Source organism: Aethalodelphis obliquidens, unplaced genomic scaffold (genome assembly GCF_003676395.1).
Source record: "Aethalodelphis obliquidens isolate GAN/ISIS:26980383/991018 unplaced genomic scaffold, ASM367639v1 scaffold7, whole genome shotgun sequence".
Taxonomy (NCBI): domain Eukaryota; kingdom Metazoa; phylum Chordata; class Mammalia; order Artiodactyla; family Delphinidae; genus Aethalodelphis; species Aethalodelphis obliquidens.
The window spans coordinates 69392601-69413840 of record NW_020837951.1 but is presented as its reverse complement, the minus strand read 5'-3'; the positions used below and the strand labels follow the sequence as shown (position 1 = coordinate 69413840).

The 21240-nt window shown below is 39.5% G+C and overlaps 1 protein-coding gene across 5 annotated transcripts in view; it reads right to left on the bottom strand.

Moving 5' to 3' along the window:
• Positions 1-920: 920 nt before the first annotated feature.
• The window catches only part of FOCAD (focadhesin), a 311434-nt gene continuing 291114 nt past the window's right edge, over positions 921-21240 (bottom strand). For 2 of the 5 annotated variants that reach the window (XM_027105950.1, XM_027105949.1), the window contains exons 37-44: positions 19935-20050; positions 17111-17371; positions 15828-15917; positions 12291-12468; positions 10653-10750; positions 8913-9164; positions 6817-6892; positions 4014-4404 (exon numbers count right to left, since the gene is read on the bottom strand). In XM_027105950.1, the coding sequence (XP_026961751.1) occupies positions 4331-4404; positions 6817-6892; positions 8913-9164; positions 10653-10750; positions 12291-12468; positions 15828-15917; positions 17111-17371; positions 19935-20050 (1145 nt within the window). In that variant the 3' untranslated portion in view covers positions 4014-4330. Of the gene's footprint in view, positions 4405-6816; positions 6893-8912; positions 9165-10652; positions 10751-12290; positions 12469-15827; positions 15918-17110; positions 17372-19934; positions 20051-21240 lie in introns of all 5 variants that reach the window. The other 3 variants (XM_027105948.1, XM_027105952.1, XM_027105951.1) reach the window with 3 other exon arrangements.

Sequence of the window (21240 nt, the reverse complement as noted above, 5' to 3'; positions counted from 1 at the left end):
GATACCCCTACTCATCTCATTATGGTTCCTTCTTGATATATTTAGTTGTAAAAGATCTTTTTTGGTAGGTTCTGGTCTTTTTCATCAATGGGTGTTCTGCACATAGTTGTAATTTTGGTGTGCATGTGAGAGGAGGAGAGCTCAGGGCCTTTCTACTCCCCCATCCTGTGCAGTCCTCTCAAGAATGCTGGCTTTGATTTCAACTCCAGCCCCAGTATTTCCTAACTGAATGACTCTCTGAGTCCCAGTTTACTTAACTGCCCAAGGCTGTTGTGAAGAGCAAATGAAATATGGTAAAGTAAACCTCTGTAAATTATAAAGGGCCATACAGAAGTAGGAATGCTTTTCTTTATTACATGATGGTTTACTGATTTATATTTTCTGAATGTAAGCTCCACAAGGGCAAGAATGTCATGTCTTGTTTACTTTGTACCCCAGAACCTTGTATGGTGGTACATAGTAGACACTCAGAGTTGTTGTGCAACTCTGACTTTATGGATTACTACTACTACATCCAGAAAAAAAAAACTATACTTTAAGAAATATATCAGATTAACTAGGTGATGTTTCAGTTATTTTGGATTTATCTCAAAGGGTGCTTCATGTTCAGAAGACACATATATATAGGTTTTTTTTAAAAAACTTACATAAATATCTTTCCTTAGTGTGCTACTTGCTTCTAGAATGTAGATAATAATTTTTTACTTAAGAAATTTCCATTATCTTCCCAAGTCCTGACATACATGTTGTCAGGCCTGTTTCAAGCATTATAGCTACTATTTATTGTTAGTGAAACATACAAAAGTGAAAGCATTTCTTTTACATTTTAGAATTTATACAGCATATTTCTTTATTCTTTAAACTCTCACAACTACTTTGTTAGGTAGGTTATTTCTTTCATACAAAAAATAAAACCAAAGTCAGGGAGTCATCAATGTCATTTTTATTCAGTTCCATTTCTAATAGTTTGGCTGGACATTATTTCACAACTTCATAAATATTTTATGTGTCATACATTAAAAAGATGAGACTTTAAAGTTACTAGGAGTAGAATAAAGTGTTTCCTTCCAGAAAATGTAAAAGCATATATCCAGCACCAGAGCAGTGATGATATACATTTATACATGACGATGATGCTGTGAGGTATCTTTCCATAAGAGTGGTGAAGGATGTGAACTGTCCCAGCCACATTCTGTCCTCTGGTTCCATTTGAAATGCCTGCAGCTATGAATAGGCTGGTTGAGGTCAGAGGCCTAAAGACCCAGCTTACAACTCTGGCCTTAATGAAGGCCCCATCCTCTTAACCACATGGTCAGATTTCTCTTCTAAAACAGCAATTTGCTAAAATGTTTACCAAAAATCTAAAACTACTACTTACTTTCAAAGTGACTAAGATGTTTCAAGACAGTAGTTAAGTCAAGTCCTTAAAGTTTTACTCCTTATATTATTATAATATCATCTTTGGTTGAAATCATTTTGGAGAAGTTAACTTGTGGCAATTAACTTCAAAAAAAAAAAAACGGTGATTAACCGCCTCTTGGTTACCATGGAGCCATTACATTACAAATAAAGCACAAAGATTTTAGGCACTTGCATGGATCTCAACATCTGTTCCAAATGTACACTCTTCAAGTGAAGAGTCACAGTGTTTGGACACATCTGAGACACACAACATAGCCTTAATCCCACACATTGATTTGTTAGTATACCCTAGCATGCTATTTGTCTTGGCAACTTGTGATTTCAAAAACTAACAGAAGATGACTTATAAGGAAACTTTTCCTTTTGTATATAGTTTGGAACGTCTGGTCTCAAAAAAGCAGAGACTTCTGGTTTCTGGAGAACAAACTGAAATATCCCAAGGGAATATCTTAATACTTACTGGAGCTCAGGTAACCAGGAGAAAGGGTCTTATTATGCCAGTAACCTACATCTTAGAATAATTAGAGTTTAGAACCTTTACAGCTTCAAATTTAGATTTTGACATTTTGGACTCTTTATGGAGTCCAAATGGATAGGAATGAATAGGAAAATCCTATGAATAGGAAAATCCTATGACGCTTAAACACAAGACTGCTGAAAACAAAAAGAGGGAGCTAGGGAAGAGAGGATACAGGTAGATCTTATTTCCTCCCTTTTGTACTATTCTGTTTTCTTGTCAAGGCAGGAGCAATGACAAAGTCTGACTGAGAAGAAACTGGGCCAAACTGAAAAAGGCAGTCTGGGTCTGGAAGGCTGGGCTGATTCTTTATCCCTCTCCTTGAGCATCAGCAAGTCTGCCCACTGATTTGGGGGGAAATGTGAGAGTAGTTCTTCAGTGCCCATTTCCTCTTCCCTATTCTTTACTGCCATCCACATCTGCTAGTTGGCCCAGGAATGTAATGTCCTTCAACCCATGAAGCCTGCTCCTTTACACTGTAACTCCCAACTTCCCAGTTCCAGAGGCTTATTAATATGAGGCAGGGGTGTTTCTTTTATCTGATTCCAGCAATCTATATTAAGCATGAATGAGGCTTAATACTTGGTAGGAGTTTTCATCTGAAAGTGGGTGCTGATGAGCCTGATGCAGTAGAAAGAGCATTGGACCTGGGGTTCTAGGACCTTGGTTCCAGGTGTAGTAGCTCTGCCACTTATTAGATGTGTTTTCTTCATTTAAAAATAGAAAATAATGCCTCTTCACAGTATTGTTGTAAGGGTTAAATAAGATAATACAAGTGAAACTCTAGTCACTTATATAGTCTGACAACTAGTGTAATAAATGTTAGAAGAATGTCAACATCTCATTGGTAGGTAGTATGAGAAAGCCATGGTGGGTGGGAAGGAGACAGAAGCTGGCTTCTCACATAAATTTTCTACACTTCTGCTTCCTCCAAACTCATTTCCCTCCAGCTCAGCCTCTAAAGAAGTAATAGAGATGAAATACTTGGTGATGTAGTTAAGTACTACCTGAGAGCTCTCGCCTTCCTTTCCTCCTTTTCTGTAAGTATCTCAGCACCCTACGGAGTTCAGCAAAAGAAAGAGCTGTGACCTGGAAACAGTGTGAATTACACAGTGAACCACAAATATTTGGAACCTGGAATCATAAATCCATATATTTGGAAAATAAAATAGAGCTATTTTTAACTTAAGTGGTAGGTATGCTTGGTGACAACATGAAGGTATTGTACATGCCACACAGGAATACTAAAAGTTCCATGACACTGCTGTGGCATGATAAGCACGAAGGTATATTATTCCAGTGGCACACATTTTCTCCCCAGTAATCCCATATACGTATACATCAGTATATTTGTATGATTGGCTAAGGACAGCCCTGATTAATGGCTGCATGAAGGAACAATAATTAGCAATCAGAGCAAATTAAATTCCTGGCTGATTCTAAACCCCTGAGTAAAATGCAACCCTTGAGGATGCTGTCACATTCCTTCATTTACTTGGCATTAGGCCACCAGTCACCCTGATTAAGACAGAGGTTTGTACTTATAAAAAAAAGATTGATGTTTGGAAGAGATATTTGCCATTTTTTGCTTGCCTAGCATCCTAATCACCTTTCTTCTGGGGGAACCCAGTTCAGGTGGACAGACATGTGACCCCGGCCTGGTCACGTAGAACCCTCCCCACCCCACCCAAGGACTCAACATGACTCAAGCTGAATCAGAGTCCACCCCATGTTGCTTCCACCATACCTATGAGCAAAGACACCTTCCCTTCCTTATTTTGAATTGGGTAACTTTCACTTGCATTCAAGAGACTCAAGCATAAAAAAATTATAGCCACCACTTACAAGTCTGATTTAGCAATGTTTAACACTATGCTTATTATTTAAATGCGTATAGCAGTTCCAAGAGAGTGTTTTAGCAATAAGAATAAGAAAACATGTCTAACTTACTGAGTCAATGAATATCCTCTGGAGACTTCATGGGAAACAGATCAGATTCCACTGTCACCGCTACAGTTTGGTTTTGCTAGCAAAACCTTCCCCATGCCTTAAAGCAAAAGTCACATGCACAAAATTCACAGGATTATTTTACTAGAATTTAGTGGGGAGGAGATGATATAATTAGATTTTCACAAAAAATCTTTACGTTGAACTCTAGCCAAATAAAAGAAAATCCAAGTTCTTGTTTCGGTCTCAAATGGCCTGGGTACTGAAGCAGTGGCCCCTGTCCTGGCGTGCACGGTTCAAGCTGTCGGTTGTGTGGCCACCCTTTCATGACCTTCAGCTCTCTGCATCGTCTCAGTACGCCCAGACACGAATTCTGAAAAATTCCTTCTGTCTGTATGGTTTTCCTCATCCAGCTGAGAATGCTGCTGGCTACTGCAAAACTGTTTACCAACCATACGCTCTGGTCCATACAGCTTTCTTCGTAAACTCCGGGAGAACTCTCAAGGACAGCAGGGTGGCTAAGGGGACAAAAAATAAAGTGCACTGTTGCATTTGGTGGAGTTGCATTTGAAAAAGTCATTTAGATCAAAAAGGTGTCAATAGAACTTGGCTTGTTCTCACTCAGCTAATCTTTAAGAATTCCTATCAAGCCTTAGAATTTTAATGGAAGAAAATGATTAATAAAGGTTGAGGAAAGGTTTTTTTTTTTTTTAAGTTACTTTGAAACCAGTTAGTGGGAAATTCTGCATAATTAAAACAAAAACTGACTTCTGGGATGCTGACAATGCTCTTTTTCTTCATCTGGGTGCTGATTACATAGGTGTGTTCCCTTTGTAAAAATCTACTTGTGCACTTTTCTACATGAATATCACTTTTCCACTAAAAAAAGTTTAATTGAAAGGTAAACAGGGCTTCCCTGGTGGCGAAGCAGTTAAGAATCCCCCTGCCAACGCAGGGGACACGGCTTCAAGCCCTGGTCCGGGAAGATCCCACATGCCGCGGAGCAACTAAGCCCGTACGCCACAACTCCTGAGCCCGCGCACCTAGAGCCCCCGTGCTTCCGCAACAAGAAAAGCCACCGCAGTGGGAAGCCCGCACAGCTCAACGAAGAGTAGCCCCCGCTCGCCGCAAGTAGAGAAAACCCGCGCGCAGCAACGAAGACCCAGTGCAGCCAAAAATAAATTATTTTTTTAAAAAACAGGTAAACAAAGACAAAAAACCTGATTCTGTAATGAAGTTAGGTTCATGGGCTCAATGGAGCAAGTATGACTGTACTAAACTATATTTGAACACACACCTTAGCTGTCATGGGTCCCTCAGAGATCGATTTAAAGTAGGGAAGTTACATGTAACCCCTCTAGGTAAATTATTACATATCTTATTTTAGAATACTAATGTAAATATATTGAGATTTAAAAAAAATATAATAGTGTGAGGGAATGAGGCTTACGTAAGCCAGAGCTACATAATAATTGTGTGTGACTCTAGTAAGCCCTTGAATACACGATCAAGTGAACATGTACTTCTTTGACCCAAATAACTATTTTCCTCATCGGTATCAATTAGTATCTTCATGACCTAAGACCGTATATGTTGGGAACAACAAATGGAATTATAGACCCATGGCCATTAAAAATTAGTCCAAACTCCTCAAGGAAAATAAATGGAGGAAATCCTAGCAGCAAGTCTCTAGGGAATGGTCAAGTGAAAATATGTCAGACCACTGCCCTGATCCTCAGTGAAGTTCTGTGGTTGATCAGAATCACCGTCCTACACAGGCCCTCCCACCTACTTTGGAGGTAGGGAGAAGGACAAGAACCAACACATTAGATAATTCTCGCTTGTTAGACAATCAATAGATTATACCATACTTAAAGCAAACTATGGTCAATTATCACAAGAGTAGGCCAGCAGGCAACTTTCCCAAGGTGAGACTTTTCAGTGCAGTAGCTTACAGCATGTCAGGGGCATCAACAGCAGCCACTGGTAGGATCCAGACCCCCAAGTCTCAAGATGTGGATGACAGTACAAGCTGTCTTGGACCACAGAGCCAATGCCCAGAAGACTTTTCAGATTTGAGTAAAAACATCTACATAATTTTCACAGAAAGATCATCTATATTTGTGGATCCCATAGTCATAGTTTAACAGTCAATAGAGATGTGTAAAAAACATGAAAATCATCTAAATGCCTGGAAGCATGGGAAATGTCCAATTCCCTTGGCAAAATGCTATGCAGCCATTAAAAATACTTATGAAGCCAGTGTAAGAATGGGTTAAAATGCTTTTAAGGGCTTCCCTGGTGGCACAGTGGTTGAGAGTCTGCCTGCCGATGCAGGGACGGGTTCGTGCCCCGGTCCGGGAAGATCCCACATGCTGCGGAGCGGCTGGGACCGTGAGCCATGGCCGCTGAGCCTGTGCGTCCAGAGCCTGTGCTCCACAACGGGAGAGGCCACAACAGTGAGAGGCCCGCGTATTGCCAAAAAAAAAAAAAAAAATGCTTTTAAAATAATTTTAGAGTACAAAAGCCAGTATTCAAAGTGTGTATGTACATTTTTCAATTGGCTATGATTATAAAAATGTTAATACTCATACACAGAGGGAGCAAAAGCTTAGGAACAACAATCAAAATTGTCATTGGGCAGTGGGATTCTGGATTCTTCTTTGCTTATTTTTACTTTTCTGAATTTTCTAAATTTTAAGTCATATTTTATGATTATAATAAAACATTTAAAAACCATTTAAATAACAAATCGAAAGGCAATGCAACTTTTTTAACCACTTTCTAATTCAAGAATGCCACACTGGTGACAGCTTCATATTACTTCTCTAAACTGAACCAAGACAAGCCCTTTCAGGAGCCAACATACGCTAGGATGCTGTTCTGCAGCACAGACAACACTGGATGGGCATAAAGCATGGAAGTGATACCTTTTAAAAGATCCCTGGACTTTGCTGAGAGGCCTTCTTTAGGGCTTTCCATGATGCTGAATAGCCAGTCAATGAACTAGAGTGAAAATGAAGAATGGTATCAGTGAAAACAATCTATCAGTAAGACATCATTCAAACCCTTGGGCCTGCACATACGAGTATCAGGGCAGTAGTCCCTGGACAATACCTGCCTGGGCTGGGAGAGTGGAGTGGAGACAGGACCAGGCACAAGAGATAGGAAAGTTGGAAATGGCTCTCATTTAGTTAAATGACCCAGCAAAGTCAAACCTCCTTCCTTTGCTGATTACCCTGGGACTTGCTGTAGCTTTTAAGAGTGGGGTAGGCATGGGCCCAGAGGGCCTCCTGTGTGCCATGAACATTCCGTCTCATCACTCTGAGAGGCCCCAGAGAGGCTAAGAACCTTGCCCAAGTCCACTCCCAATGAATGGCACAGTCAAGATCTGAACCCATGTGCACCTGGCTTCAAAGCCTCACACTCCTCCTTCACATCATGCTGCCTGCCACCTGGTTCCGTGTGTATCAGGCCTAGGCTCCTAGGTGGGGTGGTAAATGGGGAAACACATCAGATGTAAAATATGTTTCTGTGGCTAAGAACAATTTGTGCCCAAATGGATATGAAGCAAAGTTGAAATGCAAGAGAAAAGGCATAAAACAATTTACTAGGTAGACCCAAGCGTATTAGCTGCAAATAAATCCTGCAGATGAGGTAGAAACTCATAGTACTCATGAGTTTGACTGATCTCCCAGGTGCAGCCAAAATTGTTTTTGAATTAGATAGAGGATAATTTCGTTGACTGAATGTTGCCAATCTCGACTCATTGAAAAACACATACACTAGTTGTAGGTACTAGGATTTTTAACTTTGGACTAAAAAAAAATATTCCTAATTCCCTACTTTAATTAAAACTTTTTTATTTTCTTTTCCTCAATTTTGTTTTATCATATCCTACTGGTAAATAAATAAATCAGGTACTACAAATACATAATAGATGCAGGATGTCTATACTGTAGTCCAAAATGAACAGGGTGTCCCAGGCCAGAAATAAGGGGATAGGATACCACATTTAAATTTATTTTCATTTAAAATGAAAAAGAAAACACAAAATTTGGGATAATAATACTAATGCTTATCAGGTTTAAGAAAACAAAGGCATTTTAATTGAGATGCTCAGTGAAGTTCATGGCTAAACTGTGGGTCCACAGCTCAGAAATATTTTTAAAGATTAATGTTCAGAGTTTAAGATTAAGCCACACAAAGTTGGCTTTAAGCTTTCAACCTCGTAAAAATCCAGTTTTGATTAAATGGGATTCAAAAATATCTTTCAGTCAACAATTCAAGACAGGTCAGAGCCACATAATGAGAAAGGATGTACCGTATTTTCATATGCTCTTCACGACAGCTAGTAGCCTGGGGAAACTCAGTATTAAAAACCAAAAGGTACTTCCTATAGTTTGGGTTTTCCTGAGGGCAAAGGTGATAACATTAGGCCTTTACAAATCTCGCCACGGTACCACACAGGCCAGAAGCACCTGGAACACACCTATCGCATGGAATGAGCTGTGGGGAACCTTAAATATGGTAAAAGATGGATACTCCAGATTCGCATCTCCCTGGAGGATTTCCTGGACCCCTCCCCAGACATTGTTGATCACCCCCCTCCCTTGCTCATCACCACTGTATCCTTATCATACCATCTTGCAACCTTGAACTTGCTTTCCTGTCTGTCCTCACTCTGAAATTCTGAGCTCTCAGAGACTTATTCATCCTTTTATCCCCAGGATCAAGAACACATGTGTCTTCAATAAATGAAAGCAAGTATAAGCTTTTCTTTCCACTTCATCCCTAACTGTAAGCAAGTTGTTGCTGTTGTCACTGTTGTTTTTAGTCAGCGGTTACCCTGAGCCAGGGCTAGCCTCAATCGCTGAGGCTTTGCATCTGGCTGAGATTCGAGGCTGACTAGGAAAGCCTGTAGTGTGACTCAGGTTTCACTAAACTCCCACCTCAATTCTACAGCAGAAACTGCTGAAGAGAAAATGGCCGCCTGCCCTGACGAGCAGGTAGCTGCCAACCTCACCTTCTGGGTCTGTTCCTTCCATGGCTCTTTCTGCAGCAGAAGAGGCATGCTACTGGGAAGGAGAGTGACAGCCTCCTGCACAGTGACCCTGTGCAAGGGACTCCTGCCAAGGAGCCTTGAAGCTGGCCCAGCTGGACCATTTTCTTGATGCCATGGCAACCAACTGGCACTGAGGCCAAGGAGCAGAGGGGCAGCGTGGTCTGCCCATGCAACCACTGCTGCTGCAAATATCAGCAACAAGAAATCCAAAGCCTACAGTAGAAATAGGAACAAGGTCAGGTCACATGCTTTAACAATGCAAAGTAACACATGTTCACGTACACAGCCCCCATCATGAGGCGATGTTATCTTCCCCTTCACTCAAACCTTCTGCCTGCCCCACCCCTACCCCAGAAGAGGGACTGGACCGAATAGCAAACTATTTCCATGCTTAATGAAGAGACATTTTGGGGTTTCAGAAGGTTTGAAGGATCCTCTTTTGTGAGAACAGAAGGCCCAATAGTTTCATTATTAGCGTTCTAACATTTCAAGAGAAACATAATTTATTTAACACCTAATCATACTGAGATCCAAACATTCCTCTGTTTTGGTGTTTTCAAAGAGATTTAAAAATTAATTAAGAGAGATACAGACAGGGGTATTTAGGTTTATTATTATGTGGCCAAAACTGATTTTCAAAAATATGTATAGTGTATTCTGTATTTAAACAGAAACAAAAAATGACTCTCCACATGCATTAAAAAAAATCTGTTTAGAATCCATGCATTTAGATTTTATAGTCTAATCTAGACACTTGTAGAAATGGTGGTAACAAGGGCTACCTCTGAGTTACTGTACTACTGTGATTTAAATTATTCTTTGTTTATCTGTATTTTCTAAGTTTCAAAAGACTTTGTAAGAAAGCAGAGAAGGTTAATACAAACTGGAAATCAGAATAAAAAGAGGAAAGATTATGCTAACTCAAAAAAAAATTTTTTAAAGTACCCCTCAATCTCTTAAAATGCCTAATCTCACTAATGAAAATTTCAAAAAGACACACAACTCTGCAGAAGAGCTGGGCAGAATATCAAACAACATCCCAGGTTATGCATATTTTGCTCACACAGCAAACAGGAGACCCATGAAACATGGCTATGGAAAAAATACTAAAAAGAAATGCACATTGGGCAGCTGAGTCAAGAAAATGAGGAGAGTAGGAAAGTGCTGTCCTTCATTTTTTAATCTTTTTTTGTTTTACTCACCCAGTACTAGTGGTGGTTAACCTTTTTTGGGTCATAGGTCATTTTGCAGGTGGGGTGAAAATTTCCCTCCAATATATGCATGTTAAGTATTGGCACAAACAGAGATTACTTGCATACACTTCAGGAACCCCTCCAAACCAGGTGTTTGAAGCCGTGCTCTGGGCCAGTGCGGAGGCCAGAGCCCTGTACCCCAGTCTTTGTGGGGTCCAGCCCAAGTACACAGGATCCCAGTTTCCCCCTCCAGCTAGAATCCTTTGTGTACTGCCTGTCAAGGAATGTGGTTCTGTTGAAAATATTTTTCAAAGAGCAGCCATGGGCATCTCCTAAAGCCTGGTAAGAACATCCGTTTCCTTGTGACGTCAGATAATTGTCATCCTTGTTTCCAAAAAATAAAAGGAAGGAAGGAAAGAAAGCTTCAAGCAGCAACATGTTCCTCTTTTGGGAGAGTAAATATCCTCTATATTTTAAGGAAGCCACAAATGGCTCCTCTACATTTTACCTCGTTAAGAGCCACGTTCTGAACAGATGCTGACTGGTAAGCAACATTTCTGATATAACCCATCAATTCCAAGAGCCACTCCATTCTCTTCAACACGCCTGAAACAGAAGGATATTTCTTACCAGACCATGGTTTTCCTTTGCAATGTACAACAGATCAGCGATTACCATAACTAAAGCAGAACACCCGCCGAGGACTCTGTGCAACAGTTTCAAGTCCTTTTATGGTACCTGAGACTTGTGCTCACCCGTGAGAGAGTTTTTGATACTGTTCACATCAGATGACCATATTTTGGTCTTTATTTTTAAAAGCTAATATATTCTTCAAATCTGTGATAAAATGGTGAAATGCATTTGTTGGAGTTGCTCAACATGAAACACACTAGGAGAAACTGGGCATGCCAACTAGTTAGTAATGTTAAATCCTTGATAACTAGTTGTTTTTATAGTCTTCCCTTGCTTAAATATTCCCAATTTATGCAAAAATCATAGAGAATACCTATCCTAAAGACATTAAAAACAAAGAACAAAACACAGCTACTAAAGGCTAACTGGAGAACAAACATCAACATAAATATTAATTTTTCCTTTAAAAAAATGAGGATTTTCAGCACAGCAGAGACTACTTGGAAACATCTTAAAATTTAGTGCATGAGAGGAAAATGGTAACTAAATTTGAACGCCAGCTAGTTAGGACCAAAGGCAATATCACATTTGTTTCCTTCATGTACCTTCATGCTTAATAGGGAGTACCTGCTAGTTTTCTGCCTGATAAATACACTTTCGAGTTAGAGTAAAAAATCTCATTTCTCATCACAGGTTCACTTTTCACTGGGCTGGCGCTACTGTGGACATGAGACAACTCTCTCAGTTGCCAAAGAGGAGGATGAATCAAAATTTCCTACACAGTCTTGCAAAGAGTATTACAATTGTATTTGTCAGTTTTCTCTCAAAGCCTTCAAGATACAAGACATGGGGATGATGGGTCACAAGGGCTTGCCAGCCACGTTTGATCTGCTGAAGCCAGATGCCTTCAGGACCTGAATGTAGACTTGAGAAATTATAAGCATATGACCAAAGGCATGGAGGAGAAATGAGGGAGCTCCCTCTTTAGATGATTATTAAAGTATAAAGTCTAAAAGTTGCATCATTCATCAGCAGAGCTTCATGCCTGCAGCTTCTGCTTGAGGATGTAGTAAGGGTGTCCAGATTTTATTCTTCTCACTCCTGAGAAGTTCTTCTATAGAATGACTAATTTGTCGTTGCTGCTTTCTTTTTCTCTTTGTAAAATGACCACCCAAAAGCCGTTTTCATGAAAACATCAGGGAGAATCAATCAGCATCCATCTGCTTGAGAAAGGAAGCAGGCAGAATCAACCTGATAAACTTGTTTATGTCTCTGAGGGCCTGGAGGGCCAAAAACAAGATAAAAGTCACCAGTAGAATTCATTCCCACCTCCAACGAGTTGGTGTTGTGAGCTGTAATTGCTGGTTTCTATCCAAGGTGCTACTCATTTGGGGTAACAAGGCCTCGCCTGTGTCAAGAAGCACTAAACTAGTTAAGTTGAGGAAACAATTACAACCTACAAGATGGTAGGTACATCTTTCTGTTCCTGATGTTCGCCTCCAGCTGGCCTTACCGGTGTTGGCGTGGCTCACAATCCGTGCCTGGTATAAGCTGTGCAGTATCATCCAGGCCAGTGTGTCTTTTTCATGGTGCCGAATAGCAACACTGAGCACATCAGTCAAGCCCATCAAGGGGAATCGTCCTTGAGAGACCAAGTATAGTCTGACAAAGGCAGCCTTTTCTAGGCTGTTCTGCAAAAAAGCAAATTGTTCAGTTACTATTAAATTAACTGAAATTGTTATAGGACCTCGGGGCAAGGGCAAAAGAGAAAGGGTGAGTTTGAAGTTGATTACCATTCCAAATGCTAAAACTGTTCGTTTCCTGCACTGTGTGACCTACCTGCCTGCGTGCTATATTAAAATGTACCTACAGACAGATGGTTGTAATGTCACCTCCTGTTTTCTCATAAAAACCATAAATGATTTCAGGGGTTAATTGTTGAGGATATTTAGTAAAGATACACAAATAATAATAATGATAACTAACAAATACAGTACTTATTATGTGCCAGGCACCATTCTAAGCACTTAACCTGTGTTAATTTGGCACTTCACAAAGGGTGGTACACAGACCTATGGGGCACCCCAAGACCCTTTTAGAGGGTCTGTGAGGTCAAACTATATTCATAATAAGACCCCAAACTGTAGTAATGTTCATTGTATTTTTCACTGACACTTGCAATTTTTTAAAAAGCTAGTTTCATTTAAAATATCCTTTAAACAATAAAAATTACTAGTTTTGTTAAACCTCTGCCCTTGAGTACATCTTTGTAATATTCTGTATGACCAAATGGGAAGTATGCATAAAAAACTTGTGCTGCATCCCCAAGTGTGATGGTCATCTCAAGGAGACACTTGTGAGAGTGAGTTGTGAGTTGAAATAGCCACTCTACTCATGGAACGCCATTTAGTTGAAAAGAATAACTGATGGACAAACTACGGTTATGAAAACTATTTGATTATTTTTTAAAAGTGAAGGAAGTAAGGCTGTCACTTCAAGGAAAATACTTGACAGTATTTATTGCCAATGATAAAATGTGAGCTTTTAAGTGAAAATTCGATTTTTGGAAAATCTGTATCTGCTACTATGACTTTAGTAGCAGATACGTAAAAGACTTTTCTGATGAAGTTACTGGTGATACTGACAAATGTGATGTTTTGATATTTTATAATGAAATGTACCAACATTTGGAAGATTTTCAAAATTTAGTGACTCAGTATTTTCCAAATGACCAATATATCTTACAATAATATCTTGCAATTGGTAATAATATCTTACCAATATATCTTGCAATAATATCTTACAAAATCATGCATTGGTAAAAGACCCAGAGTGCAATGGACCAATGGATTTTAATGTAACAGAGTATACGTTACAGAGTATACGTATCACTGATACAGTTTCAGATTCCACATTTCAACTAACCTATAAGAAACCAACACTTGCTGAGCTTTGGTACAGTATCAAAGAAAGACATCCCCAATTATCAGAAAAGACTGTTAACACACTCTTCCCCATTCCACCTACATATCTGTGTGAGGCTGGATTTTCTTCACATACTTCACCCAAACAACATCACAACAGACTGAATGAAGCAGCAGCTGTGAGAATCCAGCTGTCTTCTATTAAGCCAGACAATAAAGAGACTTAGAAAAATGTAAAACAATGCCACTTTCTCACTAATTTGTTTTCTGGAAAATAGTTTTTTCTTACATATGTTAAGATGCAATGGGTTTATTATTATTACTTTTAAGTAAATATTTTAAAATTTTTCTAGTTTTAATTTCTAACATGGTAAATATTGACAGATATAATCCACATAAATAAAAGCTCTTTGGAGTCCTCAATAGTTTTTAAGACACTAACGTAGTCACGAGACCAAAAAGTTTGAGGACCACTGAATTACGCATTTAATTCTAACACTGAGCAATAGATTACTATTATCATCCCTCCTTTACAGATGAGGAGACTGAAGCAGAGAAGTTAGGCAACTTGCTTACTGCCACAGAGAGTAAGAGCTGAAACCCAAGGAGTCTGAGCTCTTCACCTGTACCTTCTTCTTACCTGTGTTCTTTCTAGAAATGAATAGAAAACAAGGGCTCAGCGGAACACATTAACTCTTTTGGGGACACCAGAACAGGATTTAGAATGTTCTAGTGACAATCTTCTGAATGGCACTTTAGAAACCCAAGTGAATAACAGCAACTTTTAGCTCTAGGTACCCCAAAGTACATTATATTAATTAATTCGAACAATGTAACGTGAATATAACAAGTTGTAATAAATTACATGAACGTACTAATTATGATAATAAGTTATTACTGAGTACTTGCCTTGGGTCAGGCACTTGCCCAACAACTTAACATGGATTAAGCCATTTAACTCTCAAAACAACCCTAATAGGTAGGCGCTATTATCTCCCTTTTATAGATCAGGAAACCGAGGCAGAGAGAGGTTATGACACTTCACCAATGTCATGTTGCTGGTAAATGAGAGACTGGCTTTCATACCAGGGCAGTGAGGCTCCAGAGTCCACTCTCTCAAGCATTCCTTATACCGCTTATCCTTGCCTAAAACATCTCCAAAAGGCCGATATTCCAAATATTCTAACAGTGCTTCTCAAACCTTAGGATGAACCACAATCACCAGGAGGGACTGTTAAAACACACACCACTAGGCCTCCCTCCAGGGTTTCTGATCGAGTAAGTCTGGAGTGAGACTCCAGAATTTTCATTTCTCATCACTTGCCAGGCTGATGTTGTGGGTCCGTCGGCCACAGTTTGAGCATCACAGCTATACAATGCAGAGGATTCAAGGATTCAACTTAACAGGCCAATCTGCCATATAGTGAAATAAATGATAAGATGACCACCCATGATGTGAGGGCTCCCAGTCCTCTAGACCTTTGGTATTACCTGGTATGCAGGGATGCCATTTGAATAAGTAGGTCCCATTGGGATGTACTTACTCTAAAAAATTATTCATTTTTTATTTGCAATTCAAATTTAACAAGGTATCTTGTATTATATTCTAAATCTGGCAACTTTACTCTTATGCTGCTTTTCGCTTATTCATCCTTTGATTCGGTATGGGTCTGAGAGGTACTTGTTATCTTGTGTCAGTGATAATAGTGTTTGTTTTTCAATCAGCCACCTTTCTTCATTTCAAAAGGATAAGTATCAGGTGAAGAAAAATAAATGTGCCTACCATGCACCAGAAAGTTCTTTGGTCAGAATATTTCCATTCTTGTGGATTTTGTATTGAAGATGTCCTGTACTTATTTTTGCTCATCAGTAACACTAAAATGTTCTTGACCAAGTGGGATTAATTAGGTTAAAAAGTTATTCATTCATCTATCCATTTATATACTACTACATATCCAACCATACTAGGCTGGACATGAGACCCCACAGTGAAAAAGATGGTTTCCTGAAATTATCCAGTAACAAACAAATATGAAGCAAAGCTAGTTTCAGCCAAAAGGATACTATAATCATCTCAATTGTAATTTCCACCTCAATAATAAAAAGACACATAGATATGTTATTACCTCAGTAATCTGGGCAACCCGATTGGCTTCATCGTCTGTCATTTCCGAGAGGCATTTTGCTACACTGATATACAGCTCTAGATCATTTCTCTGGTAAAGAAAAATCCAAAGCATGTCAAAATACAGTGTAAAATAACACGTATATTCTCAATGTTCTGACAAAATCATTAGATTTGCTTATCTCCACGAACAGCAGCTGATGAGATTTTAATTTTAACCAAGCCAAAACTTGTGACCAATTTTTATCATTTAAAAAACACCTTTCGGGCTTCCCTCGTGGTGCAGTGGTTGAGAGTCCGCCTGCCGAGGCAGGGGATACGGGTTCGTGCCCCGGTCCGGGAAGAGGGCCCGTGAGCCATGGCTGCTGAGCCTGCGCGTCTGGAGCCTGTGCTCCGCAACAGGAGAGGCCACAACAGTGAGAGGCTCACGTACCACAAAAATAAAATAAAATAAATAAATTAATTAAAAAATCTGTCCTGTTGTTGCGTGTGTTTTGTTTGACTGTACTATTTTCTTCTTATCAGAACCCATCATTCCGAATGGATTTTTAACTTCTTTGTACAACTACATTTCAGAAGTCTGTTGGAGGAGAGGCAAGGCTAGTATTAAGTCACTTGATGTAAATAGTGGGTCAGACAATACGCCCAAGGACTCCCCAGGTGTAAAGTGTAAGGGTTTCTTTTTTTTTATTTTAAAAATTTATTTATTTATGCCTCCGTTGGGTCTTTCTTGCTGTGCCAGGGCTTTCTCTAGTTGCAGCGAGCAGGGGCTACTCTTCGTTGCAGTGGCTTCTCTTGTTGCGGAGCACGGGCTCTAGGCGTGTGGGCTTCAGTAGTTGTGGCTCATGGGCTCCAGAGTGCAGGCTCAGTGGTTGTGGCATAAGGGCTTAGTTGCTCCATGGCATGTGGGATCTTCCTGGACCAGGGTTCGAACCCATGCCCCCTACATTGGTAGGCGGATTCTTAACCACTGTGCCACCAGGGAAGTCCAAGTGTAAGGATTTCTGAACGTGCTCATCTTCTACGGGCATTTGGTAAAAGGCCTAAGAGCAAACTTCCTGGTGCCGCACTGGTTAACCTGCTTCTGAGCGTGCTCAAAACTTTGGTTCTAAATATTCAACCTCAATTTAGATCTTGGAAGCAAACATTCTTAGTGAAGAACGTGGTTATTTCTTGCTAGCCTTCCCACCACATTCTTAAAACATATACCTCCCTGCTTTGCCAAAAGGCTTTAAAAAATCCCAAACATAAATTGTCAGGAATGTAAATATTTTTGTTCCTCACCCGAATCTTATTTGGCAGAAGGTCAAAAATTCTCCCAGTAGCTTTGCTGAGCAGACTCCAGAGGTGGTAGGCAGGGCTGGGCTGTTTCATGGCCTGGCTCAGACCCTGTAAGGCACTCGGGCATAACTCAGGTTTGGATAGTGGGGAAGCTGCTTTAAAAACTGTCACCATCAAGCTTTCAACAAAACCCACGATCTGTTCATCAGAGACGTGTTTTATCCACGAAGGCACAGATAGCAGGAGGTATTTCTTGATATTCAGCTGAAAGCAAAACAGAAGAGGTCAGATGTAAACAGGCAAGTCTGGGTTTGTAATGCTCAAAACCTCTAGGTCATCACTGTGTTTGAAAGATAAAAGGTTCAGGTGAAACATAAAAAGTTCAGGTTGTTTCCTAGACCCTCATTTCCCCACAGCTTCATGGTCTAGTGGACCACCGATGCATGTAATTTTAGCGGCTGCGGTGACTTCTGATCCAGGGTGACTCGTGTGGATATATGGTATCTGCCAATCCATCTGTGAACTACTCAGCTTAAACCTTGGATCTCTTCAGCGAGGGGAATAAAATGCTACTTCTAAAAGAACATGACAGTTGCTATTCAGTCTTAAAAGGTCACATTCTCTGGCAAGAAAAGCTCCTGAAGATGAAGGCTCAACTGCTGGAAATCGACTAAACAGAATATCTATTATTATTCATTTCTTCTTCTGAGGAAGAATAAAGAAATAATGAGGGGAACTGGCATTCTGGGGCCATTTCTGAGCAAAGAAGAACCAGCCAAGCGTGTGGAACTGACCATAGCATCTTAAGAGTTCAGGAGCGCTAAGAAGGGGCATAGTTAATGATAGCTGTGAGCCACAGACTTTGAGAAAGCAGGCTTCAAAAATTCTTAGAAACATCAAGTATGATACTAAAGGAGCAGCAAGTCTAAAATAAGTGCTTTAAAAAATAAAATCTGACAAAAACCAGTATATTTCAAAAAAAGATCAATGTAGCTTCATGAGTTACAGAAGATTTCATGTTAAAAAACATGCCATTTCAGATCATTTTTTAAATGAGCAGGTACATAATTTAAAAAATGAATTTACAAACTTAATTTGTTAATTAACAAAGATAATAAGAAAGGTTCCTAATCAAGGACAAATGCAAAAAAAAAGAAATAGGACAGATCTAAAAGAGAGATGGAAGGATAACTAAAACCTAGAAAAATGTCTGAGATCAAAAAAACAGGCTGTTAGAATTATAGATGATTCAAAAGGAAGGAAGCATTAACAGAACAGTGTTCAAGACACAGGCTTTTGAGTCAGCCGGACTCTTCCATTTATTTGCTATGTAAACTTTGCTTAACCTCCATTTGCTTCAGTTCATCAACCTATAAAATGGGAATAAAATCTACTTCTCAAAAGTGAAATAAACCAGACACAAAAGATATAATACTGTACAATTCCATTCTAAAGAATTTCTAAAGTTTATATGAAATTTAAATTTATATGAAAGTTCTTTAAAGAAGGCAAAATTATAGAGACAAAAAGAACAGTAGTAGCCTGAGTCTGAGATTAGGAGTGGGGATTAACTATAAGTAGGCACGATGGAACTTTTTGGAGTGATGGAAATATTATTGGTGATGGATGAAAATATATAAATGTACTAAGACCCATCAAATTATACACTTAAAATAGCCATATTTTATGGAATATAAATTACAACTCAATAGAGCTGTAAAAAAAAAAAAAAATTGGCCTGTCAGGGTTGAAGAGAGATTAAATCTGATGTCTGAAAGTACTCATTGAGTGCTTACCAGTAGCAGGTACATAACCAGTGCTCATTAAGTGGTAGCTAAATGGGAGCTGTTTGGAGCAGACAGGTAATAACAGCTGATGGAAAGGACGCAGACCTCAGTAACACTGACCTTCAATTAAAAAGAATCAGGAGATGTAGGAAAGCTTAAAAAAAAAAAGAAGTACAGAGTAGAGACTAAAGCCAAAATGACTGAGGAAATAATAAGAGGGTTTTGCACTATCCTCAAAGAATTAAAGCCTCCTAGAATAGAAGAATAACGAAGAGGAGATCATTTAGCTTATAATTAATTGGTAAACCTCTAAGGAATCATGGAATGTGGTTTTTTGGGGGGTCCTATCTTGAAATGTACCCAAAATTATACATCTTTAAATAATCTCACATCTTTAAGTAATCTCACCCTATTCTTCCTACCTACGCTTAGAAGGTAGGAAGGTGCCCTGGAAGGTGCTGGCCCCCTCTATCATAAATACCAGGCTAGATCACTTCTCCCTCAGCACTTTACTCAAGCTGAACACCATTGGCAGAGATGTTCTACCCTCTCCACATACACCTTCCCACTTACATTCCCTTGTGTCTCTAACTTGATGCCTAATGAAATCCTACCAAGCCTTCAAGGCTTGCCTTAATTGCTGCCTTTCTGTGAAAGGGAGGGATCATTTATCCAGTGTGTGTGGATTTGCCTTTCTTTTAATACCTGCTGAAACGACTGCATATCATATAAACAAACCCAGGTTCCAATAACTGTACAATTTTCTACCTGTATGGTCTTGAGAAAGGAATTTTAATATCTCTGATCATCACTGTCCCTTTTTCTTGTAATAAATGGTAGCTGAAAGCATGAATGGTGATGGCTATGGCAGAGTTCTGTGTCCCACAATTTTCCAATTTGCTGTCCAGCTATTGTCAAGTCCTCACTGTGAAATCCCATTTGTCCACTCTTGACTTTGAGAGCTCACACACAAATGAATGTTGATCTCCCCCAGAAGAACCATATCCTCCTGTTGCTCAACATCCTTAATTACTACATACACTCAGACCATGGACCAGTGGTGGCATCACCCATATTCCCAACAGTGCAGCGACATTCTGGGATGACTGAGCCTGGGTCACCATAATTTCAAGACACAGTTGCTGAATCTCTTCACCTGAAAGAGAAGAAAGGAAAAAACTATCTGTAATATAGCTGCTTCTCTTAACTCATATTCAGTCTTCAGTGTCTCAAATCAGACATCTAAAGGTAAAAGAACTTGTGTGTGATGTCTAAAGGTAATGGAACTTCAGCAAACCATAAGGTATTTCAAGAGACGTTTTTAGTTACGAAGCAAAAGAACATACCCGCTGTATCAGAGGCTTGAGTTTTGGAACTGGCAAGGATCTTGAAATAGCTCAGGAAAGTTCTCTTGTGATGTCTAGACAAACCTAAACACTCAAACACTATTAAAAATTTGAGAAAATTCTAGCTAAAAATCTCTTGTTTCTGTTTTTCTCTCCTCTCCATCTTACATTCAGCACATAGACAAATCTGGAAGGCCTTAGAGATGTATCCATGTTCTCTAGTGACCCAGTCTTTTTAAGCCTGATCCCAGTCGGCAGATGCATCTTCCCAACCAGACCTTTTCTTCTTTTTACTAAGGATTTTTACTAAAACACCAACATCTTCAATATAGCACACAAAAGCAGGGGAGGGGCAGGGGAACATATTTTTCTGGAAACATAGTATGGTGAGATCTGGAAGCATAGTATGGTGAGATCATATCTTATATAGGATTAGGTTCAAATGAAAGCATTCAAATGAAAATTGTGTTCAGTCAAAATAATCTTTGATTATCCCCTAAACTGTACATAAAGTATACAAATCTTTTTGTATATCATATGTAAGTAAGCACCTACTGTAAAAGAGCACTCATGGCAAATACACACACATATACAATTTCTAGCACTGTTAAAGTCGTTCTCCCTCTTTTTTTTTTTGGAGGTGGGGGGCAAATACAAGCATCTAAATTTGCCTATGCTAATACTCTAACTCCATACTAGAGGTTGCTGTGGACAAACTGAGATGTGCATTCCCTTTGCCTCTCACCACAAAGTACCTGTGGTAAACAGAATAATGGCCCCCAAAGATGCCTATATCTAATCCCTGGAACTTGTGAATATGTTCTCTTGTATGGCAGAGGAACTTTGCAGATGTGATTAAGGTTAAAGACCTTGAGATAAGGAGATTTTCCTCGATTACTGAAACAGACCCATTAATCACATGAAACCTTAAATATGGAAAACCTTTCCTGTCTTCAGAGAACCAGAAAGATGACAGCATGAGAGGTCTTCAGCCCTCTGT